The sequence below is a fragment of the Scophthalmus maximus genome, chromosome 14, assembly GCF_022379125.1.
Source record: "Scophthalmus maximus strain ysfricsl-2021 chromosome 14, ASM2237912v1, whole genome shotgun sequence".
NCBI lineage: Eukaryota > Metazoa > Chordata > Actinopteri > Pleuronectiformes > Scophthalmidae > Scophthalmus > Scophthalmus maximus.
Window position 1 is genome coordinate 15199272 of NC_061528.1, and position 14371 is coordinate 15213642.

Sequence of the window (14371 nt, forward strand, 5' to 3'; positions counted from 1 at the left end):
TGTTTTTGTTGTTGTTGTCGTCATTTTTATCACAGTGAGTTAACAAACCAAATATTTACAAAATAGACATATTTGCAAAGCAAAATCATTTGCAACAATACTAATAATACAAACAATTTTCACAATACATACACGTGAAAAGAAAGAAAAGAAAAATACAAAAGTAAAGAGAAGGAGGAAAATAGAAGAGGAAAAAAGAAGAAAGAAGTCATATTTTGTTGTTTTATCCTTTTCATTTATTGTGTTTTATATTTGGGTTATGAAGAGAAGAGGTGTCAGCTCTGGGTATCCTGCAGAAAACGAGACCAGGTTTTATTAAAAGCCGTCATATTGTCTTATTGATTATGTGAGCTGTTCCAGATTTGCACGGTCAGATAATAGATTGAGCCAATGATTAACTGAGAGTTTTGATCTATCTTTCCAGTCGAGTAAAATAGTTTTCTTGGCTACAGTGAGTGCTATGAGAATGAAAGTTTGGAGATATTGTGGTACAGTGAGAGAGGAGAGATCGCCTAAAAGGGCAACAGAGGGGGAGAATGGGATGCTGAGGCTCAGGAACTCTGACAGCTTTCCCATGACCTCTCACGACCAAAACCACCACCTACTCATTTTCTTCTGAGTAGGTGATGTGTGCCAGTAAGCGCTGGGCTTTAGCTGCACACTTACTTATAAATACTCACCAACACATTATTATTCAGGATTAAAAAATGTGAGTAATCAGGTATTTGAATCCAATTTTGAAACAATAGAGAATAAAGTGCGAGGGGGGCGGATTCCATTTTCCCAAACATGTCACAGTTTAACACCGCTGTCTCAACTGTAAGTCTGACTCCCTCATTCTGGGCGTAGCATATTCCCCCAGCTGCTGCGTCGTGTTGCCATGCCCTCTGGCATACATCGCTGTGAAGGGGGGAGAGAGGAGAGGGGGGGAAAGGCTGGTGAGGTTGAGGTTTATACATCCTGCCTCTTTATGCTCCGGCGGACTTTGATCTCATTCCTGTGCGTGCTGGCTTTCTGCAGCCAGGTCTCACCAGAGCCCACGCTGGGGCTCTGGTGAGACCTGGATTTGGTTGGCGGGCAAAGGACGTCACTCACTCCACAAAGATATTTCAATGTCTGTGTGTGTGTGTGTGTGTGTGTGTGTGTGTGTGTGTGTGTGTTTGTGTGTTTGGGAAGTTGGCTGCTGGTTGATGAAGACATCAAAGCTTATGACTTATTTGATTTCACAAAGCTGCATTAATCCACTCCACTTCAAGGTTGCACGACAAACACAAAATACAACACAGCCAAAGGCCCCTGTCACAGATAAGTGAAACAAGATGTGTAGCATAAATTGAGATCAAATAGTGATTATTTTATTATTATTATTTTCTATTTTAAGAAAAAAGGAAATTTGGCGAAAGTTGTCCTTAAAACCTGGTAATTTTCTCCTTGGCATGGCATGAAATATTCATTGGCAAACACTTGGCATATGGTCTCTTTTCTTTTCTTAGGTTAAAGTAGCAGCCATAGTGCGGATTGATTGATTGATCTTTCTTGTAGTACACTCACTCCCATTGGTAAGAATTTAAAAAAAATAAATACTGTTCTTTACATGTAAATACAGTGAATGCAGGCGCCTAGTTGTAAAACTTAGCTGCGGAGTCTCTGTGGTTTTGTCACTTTTCACACAAGGCATTTGATCTATTGTTAATATAAAAGAATATTGATTTAGTGCACTTTTAAGACTGGTTTTAAAAGTGACATAGTATTACGAACCATAAAACATAAACACTTAGTGCGCTGGCATAGTGGGGGAATTTTTCTTTTCATCGAGCAATTCGTAGCCTTGGAAGCACTTGAATGTGTGAGAGGACTTTAAATTGTTTGAATCTGTCCACCTTTTGCTTGAGCATAGAGGCGGGGGACACACGTAATCAATCATGTTTTTTTCTGTGGGGAGACGAGTGATGTCAAGGGCAGGGCATTGTTTCACTGCACTGTCCTGGTACCAACGAGACTGTGGACGTTTATCATTTATCGCCTCGGGGATGAAGAAAGTTTAAGACCAACTGTCTGTCTGTATGTTTAGGTGCTCAGACTCTTCTCGTCCGGACACCGTCCGACCCTGTTTGCTCCCCTGCAAGAAAGACTGCATTGTGACGCCCTTCAGTGAATGGACGGCCTGCCCGTCAACCTGTGCGCCAGGTAGATGTTTACTTGAATTTCCATGAACTTAGTTTAGTTAACTGTGTCATAGCTCCACAAGTCCAGAAAAGTCAGTATATCCAACATGAAAATGTCAACTACAGATGAGTCAGAGGATGTCGTACTAAAGCAGCATCTTTTATTATGGTACATTGGTAATATATAGCAGTGGGGTAGGTCCAAACTGTGTCCCAACTGAAATAGCACTAATGACACATTAGGTACAAACAAGGTACTGTATTTACTGTTTTCAACTTCCCAAATGTGAATAATTTTGGTTGAACTTTTATGCAGACAAAAAAAAAAAATCTTGGACAAATGTGTTGTTCCGTTGTGTCTGTAGTGTGTAAAATAATTGCATTTAAGTTTAAGTGATAGTGTCAACTGTCCATTACAATAAGCTGGCACGTCAAGGGGAAAATAGAGATTTACTGAGTTTCAATATGCTTGCACTAAATACTATTGAATTCGAAAAGTATGTAATTGTTTTTAAAAGAATCGAGCAGGCATCTTGTCTCTGTAAATATTCTGCAGTCCATTGGGCCCGCTGATGATGTAATCACTTTTTTAATTGCACCATTTTCGATGTTTAGTAATTAGTGTTGTGTAATGAGCCTCGGAGCGGCACATTAATCAGGATCACATCAACTTTGACTCTACTTGTTTTCCCAGCCATCACCTCCAGACATTAGAAAGCACTGGTCTCATTGTGTCTCAATTTATTTGGTGTTCCAGAAATTATTCAGTTTGTCGGCAGTTTTCATTTTATTTTCTCTTCCTTCTTGAAAACAGTCATTTAACTTTTTGCAACTGTGCAAGTAAACTGCCGCTGAACACAGCCTTTTGTGACGGATGTGTTTCATGATCAACAGACAACGAAACCGCCGCCGCACAGTCTCGATACAGGATTATCGTTCAAAGGTCTGCCAATGGAGGTCAAGAGTGTCCCGACACACTGTATGAAGAGAGAGAGTGTGAATCACTCCCGGTGTGTCCAGTGTATAGGTAATAACACCATTCAATACCTATAGGTATGCATGTGCTTTTTAGATGGTATGAGCATCAGGCACCATGGCATCTGACGTGTACTCTCATTCTGCTTACAGTGCAATGTTACTAACTTTAATTTAGTTTGTTAAATTTGGTGTGAAATGGAAATACACTAAAAAGTCTTCTCTGTAAAGCCCTCATAGTGTTCACAGAGAAGGTTCATAACTTTAATCGTAGGGTAGCTTTTATGGATGATAATTTGCAAAACAAACACACACTGAAATCAATAGAGCGTCAGTCTCCACCTACACATGTACCTTTTAAAGTCAAGATAACAATTCAGCAAAATTCCACAATGTGGATTTCAATCATTCTTATAAAGAAAAAAACATTTGACAGTATGTAATCAGTTGAGAGGGTTGCTGTTACGGTCTTTGTCAGGCTTGGACTCGTGGACGAAGCGAATCGTTTTAAGGGTTTTAATAAAAAGTTTTTTTTTCTAAAAGAGTCAATGAGAGCCGGTGGCTTGTGAGCAGGGGCGAGGCAACAGACTGAGGCTGTATTCCAGGAAGACTGAGGTCAGGTCGGTGGATCCTAAACACGGAGATAACAGATCAGTGACGAGGCAAAGAAAATCACAAAAGGCAAAATATCCAAGATACAAAGACAGACCCCGGTGTAATACAACAATCTGGCCGAACTATCTGGCTACAAGCAGAACGAGAGCCTCTGCCTTTAAAGGGGCAGTAGGCGATTTTGTTGTTGTTGCTATGATTTTACTGCACTGACCGCAGCCTCGAATATGTGAGACCGACGTGCCAACCACCAGGCCAAAAGCCCTGATTCGTTGCATCATCCGCTTCTACGTCTTAGCAGGAGGACGAACTTAAGAGGGTAAAAACAATTCAAAGATCAGTACGGCTTCACAGCGTGAGCAGGGACAGTTTCATAAGGGATATGCAGGATATTTTTATGTAGGGTTTATTGTGTTCATCTGATTCATCATTTTGGTCCTAGTGACTCTCCAAAAAAAAAAAAGAAAAGGTATGTGAATATGACACGATGGTGACGTTGACTGACACCTCCGTTTGTTTCTCTCAACCCAGTTGGCCCTGCACAAATGTAGTGACATGAGTATTTTTCTTTTAGCAGCAATTTTAACATGTTGCCATTGTTGCACGTTGGCTGCATGTCGTTCAAGTCACCAAGAAAAAAGAACAACAAGCTTTCGGGAAACGTTTGCCTGCTGTGTAAATCAATCTGCCACCCTAATCTCTCTGTCTTTATGTTTCTGTGTAGCTGGAGGACACACAAGTGGCACAGTTGCACTCTGGTTCCAGATTCAGTTCGACGCGGATTAACTGGACCAGGTGAAGCCTGTGGAAACGGTCTCGAAACAAGAGGCAAGTGTTATTCCTGACCTATTACATGCTCTACACGTCAGCTGCTGCTATATTACAATTTCAACCTTTGATGTTCCATCTCTAATACCCCTTTCAGAACTGCTCCTTTAACAAGCCGGTGATGAAAACAAAAGACGGCGGCGATTTGTTAAGTTGAGTGTAATGAGACAAGCCTTTCTGTTTGTTGTCTTGACGATCCCACCACAACACTAGTTTCTTATTAATGGATGCAGGGAGTCAGATATCCATAAGCTCACCTTTCTTGCAAAATAAAGTTTATAAAACCATTTACAAAAACTGCAGTGCCCTTCCAATCGAGTTTAAAGAAAAACAAATGGATTTATGAATATGTGCTTGAGATTCTAGGGACATAAAATTTGACATTGAGAGAGTTATGAAGTTTATGGTCCACAAAACTAAGACTGAAAAATGCTCACGCTAACAGAACACAACCAATTAATGATGTAACACGAAAACACCACTATCATTTACAGAATTCATTTCCATTTTCTCATTAACCCTAGTTTAGAGGGTTAACTGATGCTATATTTACATGGCATTTGAATATTTGGCTAAAATATACTGTATATATTGCATATACACTCTCTATATACGCACTTTTTTCTGTTTAAAGTCGAAACTTTGAAAATTCCTATGCACCATCCTTCCTTAAGAGCTACAGCGAGTTCCTGAGTGGAGAAGCGACTGCCACTGGTCCAAATCGTTAAAAAGCTTAAGTGTTAGTTGGATCATTTCAGTCTCATTTAGAAGCGAGCAAATGTCTCAATAAATCCCAGAAACTGGCTGCTCTGGCTACTGGTGCGATTCTATTCAAGTTTATAGTGGCTTACTGCACTGCCTTGGAAAACTTTCAAGCTTTTCTTTACTCTCACTGTTACTCACTTTTATTCAGCCGTATAATTATGACTGACATTTCTCAATTGAATTTTTATGACTTTTTGGTAAAAAGTGTCTGTAGTGTTGCTGATTAAGAGTAAGCCTCACTGACCTTTAGAGTCCCCTATTTGAATATGATTAGGAAATGATTAAGTTAAATACCTGTGACATTTCGAAAAACTCAACTAAGAGTTCGAGAAATTTGCAATTGGTAAAAACACACTATTTAATTGTAGATTTTAAACAACTATATCCAGAGTTTGCATTCACTCAGTGTATCGCCCGGGCAATGTTCATGAAAAGGACACAGAAATGTCCAATTAGGAAATAATTAGAACTTAGCAATTGGGAATAGGGCCATATAAGTAACTAGGAAACATAAGGGCATGTTAAAGAATAATGACAGAAGTTATTGAATGAGTCCCTCATTTATTTCATTCAAGATTCTGCATTTCCCCGCCAGAGCCCTCTATATTAAATCTTCCGCCAGCAAGTATAATACCATCTGATTTAGATATGACAACACATTCTACACAATTTTGTAGCTCTCTTTTTTGCTTTTAACTGTCTTCATGTTGTGCAGAATCTTTGCAGTTTTCATGTAATGAATTGCAATATCAATGCAATATTCTGAACTTATACTGTGCATTCAATTATGATAAAACATTAGGCTTTAAAAATGTTATATTTTCCATTTTAGAATACTAATTTCTCCTCTTTTTGTTGTATTCTTTTTTTATTCAAACTTCCATACCATAAAGTTAAGTTACTTTTACACTATGCAATATTGTGTTCCAGTGTTCAATGGAGGTTGCTGTAGTCACCTCCCGTGCGCGTGTCAGATGGTATCTACCTCAATGATTTCTATTGATTTTAGATTCTATTGATTTCCTGTTCATTAAGACACACGACACAACAAGGAAGCTGCGCAGTATTATCATGTCAAACATTCAAGTCAGGTTCCAGTACAAAAACATGCTCGCTGTTTCCTGATTCTACCTATGTTTCTTTGGTAGCATCTTATTGTAAGAGTTTTACGCTTCTAAACTTATAGAGAAAAATGCTTGTCTTTACTAATTTTAATATCATGTATAAGTAAATGCGTTACTTTCTGCATGTCTATTGGCAGTAATACACAGTTTACACTTATTTAGTACGTTTTTGTTTTTTTTAAAGCGATGGGTTATTGCACAGTGAAATAGTGTGGCAAGCTTTGCTCAGGTGATGCCCTTCAGAAACACGCCTTGTTTCTATATCAACACAGCTTTAGATTAAACTAGTTTGCAGCAGGCACGTAAGTGCATCAACAGTTAAACGTATGCTGTGGAATACACATTCCCATCACTGCTATGAGCCGTTTGCTGTGTAAACGAACCGCATCATTAGTTCATGCTACATGTTTGCTGAATAATTAGGCAGACCTACAGAAGTGACAACCCATCAGACTGCAAGGCAATACAAGAGTAATAGTTTTTTTACCGCCACTCCACACAAACCTGTTTCCATTCATTAATAAACAATTAGATAGCGATTTAAAAATGATCAACTAACCGTACAGCACGTGTAAATAATTAATTGATTGCCTCACAGTAGTCATCTCTATCATTTGTATTCATAGGCAATTGTCATTCATTTTTAAAATAAGTACTTGTATGGGAATGAAACATTTACGATGATTTACAATTGAAAACTACCACGTTAAAAAAATATGGTTAAAATGGATACTGTTTATTAAACTTCCTAATCATCCCCGCAGTAAGTGTGAACATGGTGACACAGTCCTGCAGCGCTGTGCTTTTTGGGGTTGTAATTATGACTTTCTGTCTTGTGGCCACAAACAGCCAGAAGAACCGTTTTCCGGTCTGACTGCTCTGACATTTGCTTCGGTAATAAGCCGAGACTCTGTGCCACACCTGAGGCAGACTGGTTTCACAAGTAACCAGATCTCAGTTGTTGTAACATTGTCAGCTTACCTTTGCCTCTATTCCTGTCATGCAATGCACATCTGTATGTATTCCCCATTTACACGTTTCCACTGATTTTGTTTGTACTCATGCTGAGTCCAGATGTTGCTGAATGGAAGTATTTCCCATATATGCTTTGGAAATGGGGTTTGCATTGGCACAAGGTGGTAGATGTTACAGCGTCAAAGCATGTACTTTAAGCAGACTGTATTGTGTCGCCCCTGATAAAAAGTACACCTATTTTAGTTTTTTTTGTTAGTATTATCAGTTGGGCTCTAGCTGAGAGGTGAAACCAGGCACACATTGTAGAAACTACTGTATTTTCTTCGAGGCAAGCAGTAAGTCAGTTGCCAAAGTTGCTCCTACTGGGGGGAATTACAGGAGTTCTGGTTCTAAAAACCAGAAGTATTAGTCGAAATATTGTGTAACTCTGGGAAACAGATGGCTGGTGATGATGAAACATTCAAGTAGCAGTTACAGAATTGTTCTAGGAGCCAGCAGGGATTTTCAGCCCAGTCAAAACTAGTCAGTTTGCTGGATACTTGATTGTGATCTCCAGGCTCAGACGTGTAGAGTCCGGTTAGAATCATTGCCAAGGTTTGGAAACAAGAAAGCAAATAGGTTTGGGGTTTACAAAGCCAACATGCCCTTGGCGTGAGTAAATGTTTCCTCCCATCTCAGTGTGTCTCTGGCCCCAAGTCGAACAAAAGGCTGCGTGTAGAATGAATGCTAATGTCCGACCAAGTGTAGAATAAGGTGAGGATTATGATGCATACCCTGACCTGACATGCTGGGGGTCATCGGTATAAGAGGCATTAAATGAGAGAGGTTTGGAGAAGAGGGTGGTGGTGCTGTGGTTCGCACCATCACCTCGCAGCAAGAAGGCTCTGGATTTGAACCTGTCGGCCAGCCCGGGGCCCTTCAGTGTGGAGTTTACATGTTCATCCTGAAGGTTTCCTCTGGGCACGCCAGCTTCCTCCCGTAGACATGCACGTTAGATTAATGGCCGACTCTCAATTGCCCATAGTGTATGTGAGGATGAATGGTTGTTTGTCCCTACAGCCTCAAAAGGAGAAGTGGTATAGCTAATTAGACAGAGGGATTTCAAAAGATGAATTCTAATCTTGCCAAAAGGAAAATGTTTGACTGGATACAACAAGCGACTCTGGAGAAACATGCAAAGTTCTAGCTCATACCTTGGAGGTAACTATGAGCTAATGGATTTCACGCAGACTACTGTACACTGTGTCTTTACTCAGCCTATATTGTGGCTCATAACCCCTGGAACTGTACTGAGAAATTACTCACTATAAAATTAGTTATGCTGATCATCTTTTAGATGAAAAATTGTGACCTAACGGCCACGGTAAAGCCAATCCACATTACTCTCCATTGGGCATCCCATAGAAGAATATTTTAAGGGCAATCTGACTGAATTAGGATGGAATATTATGCGTGATTGGAGGGGGATTTATGTGGCTGAAAAACTTAGTATTAAAGATAATGATAGATAATGTGACATGCTCGGGGGGATGGTTTTATACAAGATAATAATAGAAAAGGGAACTCGACTATGATATTTAAAGAATGTCCTCTTCGTCTCAAAGTCTACAGCCTTACCCCGAGAAAATGTTTTAAAAAAACCTGGAGTGTGACAAAGCCTCTTCAAAGTTTTTCCCTTTCAACCTCAAAGATGTTCACCTTTCTAAGCAGCGGCGTAATTAGAGCTGATCCCTGTCAGTCGCAGAGATACCGTGACGAAAGTTGTTACCGCTTGTGAGCGGAGATGATGTGAAAGGCCGCACAAATAGACATGGGCAACCAGAGGCTGGAATAATTATGCTTAAAAAAATGGATGGCTCCCAGTTAAAAAATCGGAATGTCAGTACTTGCTGTGCTGAGCTCTGCTAATAAAAGACACTGGCAGTGACAGAATGGGGTTGTCACTGGTGGAGCAGGTTGGGTAAGGAGAGAAGACCATCCAGGGTAAATGCCAACATAGCATTATTCCCACAGTGGTCGTAATTGGACTAATACTGTAGCAGTTGTTAATGATTAGTTTTGGATTTTTTAAAAGGGAAATAAGATTCACCTTCAAAGTTCCCCAACGTTCTTCATAATAATATCAGTGTTTGACCTAAACATGTACAATGAAAAATGAAAGTGTTTCGGTTGTGATTCACAATTGCTGTGATGGTGCGTGTTACAGAAAGACAAGTTAATAACAGCTATCATCTCCCTTGGCAGTGCCTTTTGTAAAGGCCTCGTATGTAAATGACCCTCCCACACATTCTCAGCATGTAGAAACCCAACAGTTTTTTTTTTGGGGGGGGGGGGTTAGAGGGCAAAATTTAAAATTCAAATAGAAATCAATACAATGGATAAAAAAAGACATGTTTGTAGATCAGTGAATCCTCAAAGATGTCGAGGCGTACGGAGGAGGAGAAGTTTCCGTAGCATTGCTTTACTTAAATCCCAGCGTGTGTGCAAGCGAGACCGAACGATCTATGTGAACGTTGCTCTGTGCTGTGCAGTGTGTTTGTGTGTCTGTCTGCTCGTAGGGAAGCTGCAGTCCGGTCGGCTGCTCCTGTCTAATCTGTGGCGCATGACAAAGCTACAGAGCCACCCACCACCAGCCCTCCCCTCAGCCAGCTCGCTGCAGGGACAGTGTGTCCTCACACTTCCTCGTTTGTGTCTAATTTGACTTTTCTGCCCGTAATTAAATCAGACTGCGCTGATTACTATTTTTGTGGCTCTCCATTTATGTTGCTTCCCCTTCTTTGTCGGGGGGTTGAACTAGCACGAACCGATGAATTAGTCCTGCAGACACGAATGCCAAGTACAATATCCACTGAATTATTACATTTCAGAAGCAGGGAAATCATACCTTCCCCACCTTGTGGATCTGCTGATTATTGTGTGCCACTTGATTCAAAGCATTAATCACTTTTAACGTCCTGCAAATTCACGGTGCCTTTTTTCTTTTTCCTCTTTTCGACTCGTTACTGTGAGACATGAAGTGTAAGACATTAGAATTTGTGTGTCTACATCTTGAAAGTAGTGACAATGTAGAGCAGGTCTCCTCTGTAGAGTTAATAATTAGATTTTAGAGCACAATACTGCATATATTTGCATGCTAATAAGAGTTCATGTGACACTAACTATCATCATGTGCGCAGCTGGTTGTGTTAATTGTACCAGGATATGGAACAATGCATAAACTTTATGCAATATAATAATCAATTCAACTGTTTATCAGGCATTACCTCCCTCCCTTTGTCTCAGACAAATGGTCCTATTACGATTAAAAACCAATAATGTATTTCCGCTGTTTCTCAGCATTTCATAAATGCTGTTGCCGTTTGGTTTGATGAAAGCACTATAAGCCTCAACATGCAAGGGGAATCACAGTAAGGTTTTTTTTTATTTTTTATTATTCAGACGACAGTTTCCCCTTAACTACAACAACCTGTTTCCCTTTCTGGCAAACAGCTACCTCACTTCGTTGACAGTTTCCATTTCGCCGAAAGAGATGTGAAAAAATTGCAAAAGAACAAGTCGCCTCACTCGACTAAAAGTCTGCTTCCAGTTAATTGAGTGCTACATCAGACCAGTTAACCCACCTAGGTCTTTTTGTGTGTTCTGAATAATTATTCTCGCACACATAATCACTCGTGGCAGTTAGCATAGTACAGCAGGGGGTGGTGATGTCTTTGTTCCCCTGTAATCAGATACCAGTACCTGGATTAGATAGTATATACATCATTCTGTCAGAAGTATTTCACTTTGATGTTGATCTGCTATTATGAATGTCTTGTTTCATTCAATAAATCACACTTATCTTAAGGAGTCTGATAAAGGTGTTTTGCTTGAAGGTTGAATTAGCATTTCAATAGATCTTAACTTTAAAGCAGCGCAGGCGTATTCTGCATAACTATCACTTTGTTCTGTGACTGGACTATAAAAACCTCCCAACCAAATATTCAACTGTGAATATGAAAGTGAAATTGTGCTTAAATCAGACTCAGTATAGCACAAATGACCATAACAATGCCTGTATTGAGTTTAACATGTCAACTGCAGAAGTGACTGGCTGGCAATTTGGTGAGGTGTGTTTTCTGTTTTTTTTCTAAGCTTATTTTTTTGTATAAATGAAGTGACATTCCTGCCTCACCCTGTGTTTGCAGGAGTCAGTTGTGTCGGGGAGAGCGGTGAGTCGGCCAATATGACACAGTGCCTGCGATGGGCTGGCCCCTTGCCCCCTCAGTTTAGAGAGTGTCGGGTGGCTTGCAAGGATGACTGCACCCTAACCGCATGGTCCAAGTACTCCGAATGCACAGGATGTGGCACTTCCACAAGCCGCAGGCGCTCACTCACAGGTAACGGCTCCACTCTTATTCACACAAATATCACTCAAGGCGACGGTTTCATCTTCGGACTGTCCTCTTGTGTCTCTTTGCGTTCTCGCATTGATTGGAAGGGATTAATCTTCAGAATTGTTGCAACAGCAGCGCATTCTTCGTCTGCTGAAATGCCCCCCTGCTTAGGAAAAACATAATGTAATCCTGCCCAACCTTCTCTCTCACTGTAGTTCTGATGCTGTAACGTTTCACTGTCCCTGTAGTGTTGTGTTCGGTGTAAATAAGGTCTGTTGCTGCTTGTAATCTGTTATTTCAGTGCAGAGTAAAATCTGAATTACATGCAGCGGTTGCAGACCGGGCTGGATACTATCTGTCTTTATGAATATTTGATCCGGTGCCAGAGGGGTTGTAGTAAACACACCCTGTCTCCTTCTATAATGCTCTCCGAATCCAAGATATGAAATCAGCCATAGCTCAGCGGTGGGTTTCTTTGAGAGGAGCTCGTGCTCACGTTCAGTTTGTGGTAGTGGTCAGAATAACTCTGTATTTCAGCTCTGTTTTTGCCAACTTCAACACTTAAAATTAATTGATGGAAAGAGAACCCACGGTGGTTTTTACACTGGCATGGGGTTAAGATGTTGGCAGTTTACCCAGGCCTCTGCTTAGATAAGCTACCGAGAGATGTATTACATTAAATTCTGTATCCAAACTGAATGTAATTTTGGAGCCCCAGAGGAATGTTTAACGGATGACTTTTCGGTAGTAGAGCATGAAATATAAAGACAATTCTCACAGACGGAGGTCAGCATGCCATTCGGAATGGCAGAAGTAAAGGCTCTCTTACAGTTTCAATTCATACCGATTCGAAGGGAGAACACTGGCCGGCATTGCAACAGTTACAAACACAGTAGTCCTGTTACTGATACACAGCAATAAGAGGGGACATTTGCAAGATCTTTGAGTAAAAGTACACAACACAAGGACTATAATTGTCTAGTCTCCACATTATGACAGGTGGTCGCTGAGTACCGTATATATAATTTTTGTCTTGTCATTTTAACAACAATTTAACAACCCGCCTCGTATCATACACTTATCACCCATAACGACGATGTGTTTACAATCTGAGGGCTCGAGAGGAGAAAGACATAAAATGGGCTGCCACGCCTCAGCACTCTGCCCCCTCTCCCACACACACACACACACACACACACGCACACATCAAAATCATTGAATTTGTACTTTACAGGTTTGGTGTCACATAAATCTCAGGAGCCCCTGTGATTGTGTATTCGCTGGTTTACGAGCATGTACAGTGCCTGACATTCCGTCTCTCTGAGGACGTCATGGGTGTTTAGCACTGTGACTTTGAAGCAAGAATGTTCTTGAGTCCACAGGACAGCTGCTGCCTTCCTGTGCGGCATCTACATGTTCGCTCCCACAGTCTAAAGACATGCAGATGAAGTGAACTGGTGGTTCTGATGATACTGCAGGGCCCCACACAACCCACAGACAGCCGCCGACTTTCTCTCTTCAATCATTACTGTTTTCCTTCACCCATACTTAGTGTTAGAGTCTGACCATAAGATAGACAACTTGCTTGGCACTAATAATAATAAATTGAACGCATTCCCTACCAACAGTTCCCTTAAATTCAACCAATCCACACCGAATTGCACACACTCGTAGTTATCAGTCCCCCAAATATGCTTGGCGGTTTTCATCAAGATCCATGAATTATTCCTTGGGAAATCAGCTTCAAAATATTCCAGCACCAAAATGATGGGCTCTTTCTCGGCCCATGTCCTATCCCTCCACCAGGTTTAGTGGAAGTCCGTTTAGTGTTTTTTGCGTTATCCTGCCGACGAACAAACGGACGCGGGCGAGAGCAAAACTCCTCGGTGGAGGTTATAATGGAAAACAAATTGCTAGTCATTCCCGTCACATACATTTGACAACGTAATGACTCCATGTAAGTATATGCAGTTCAGAAAATTGATCCGTATTTGTCCCACTAATTGATTGGTCAGAGGTGCTTGTTGCTCTTCCGGAATCATGCATGCAATTTACATCAACATGTACAGTACAATCTTTAATTGATGTAAATCTTATTTATATATAAAAACGAGCAGCATTTGTGCTAGCCAACTGGAGCTGATGTACTGGTTAAAACACAACTTGACAAAGGGGTTAGGGTTGTGACTAAACATTAACTGTAAGACTAATGTTTATGTTTGTCGCTGTCTAATTTCATGTCTTCTTCGGCCGCTGGTTTGGTGGGAGTTGGTCGTAGAGTGATCAGAAACACACTGTTGGAATCGGAGAACTCAGATAGTAGCTTGTGTTGTTGCCATTATTTATTAGTCTCGTCATAAATGGATATCAGTTATCATGTTTATTTTAGGGCTGCAACAGTTAATCGATCAATCCAATAGTCATCGAATACTAAATTAAATTAAAACTATTTTGATAATGATTCATCGTTTCAAGTAGTTTTTTATGGAAAAAAGTCAATATTCTATTATTTCAGCTTCTTAAATGTGACTATTTTCTGGTTTCTTTGCTCCTC

General features: G+C 40.5%; 1 protein-coding gene across 2 annotated transcripts in view; it reads left to right on the plus strand.

Annotated features, from left to right (window-relative positions):
- The window catches only part of thsd7ba (thrombospondin, type I, domain containing 7Ba), a 165477-nt gene that overhangs the window by 110083 nt on the left and 41023 nt on the right, over nucleotides 1-14371 (plus strand). For both annotated transcript variants that reach the window (XM_047337196.1, XM_035603676.2), the window contains exons 11-14: nucleotides 2072-2187; nucleotides 3060-3192; nucleotides 4477-4580; nucleotides 11629-11820. In XM_047337196.1, the coding sequence (XP_047193152.1) occupies nucleotides 2072-2187; nucleotides 3060-3192; nucleotides 4477-4580; nucleotides 11629-11820 (545 nt within the window). The remainder of the gene's footprint in view (nucleotides 1-2071; nucleotides 2188-3059; nucleotides 3193-4476; nucleotides 4581-11628; nucleotides 11821-14371) is intronic.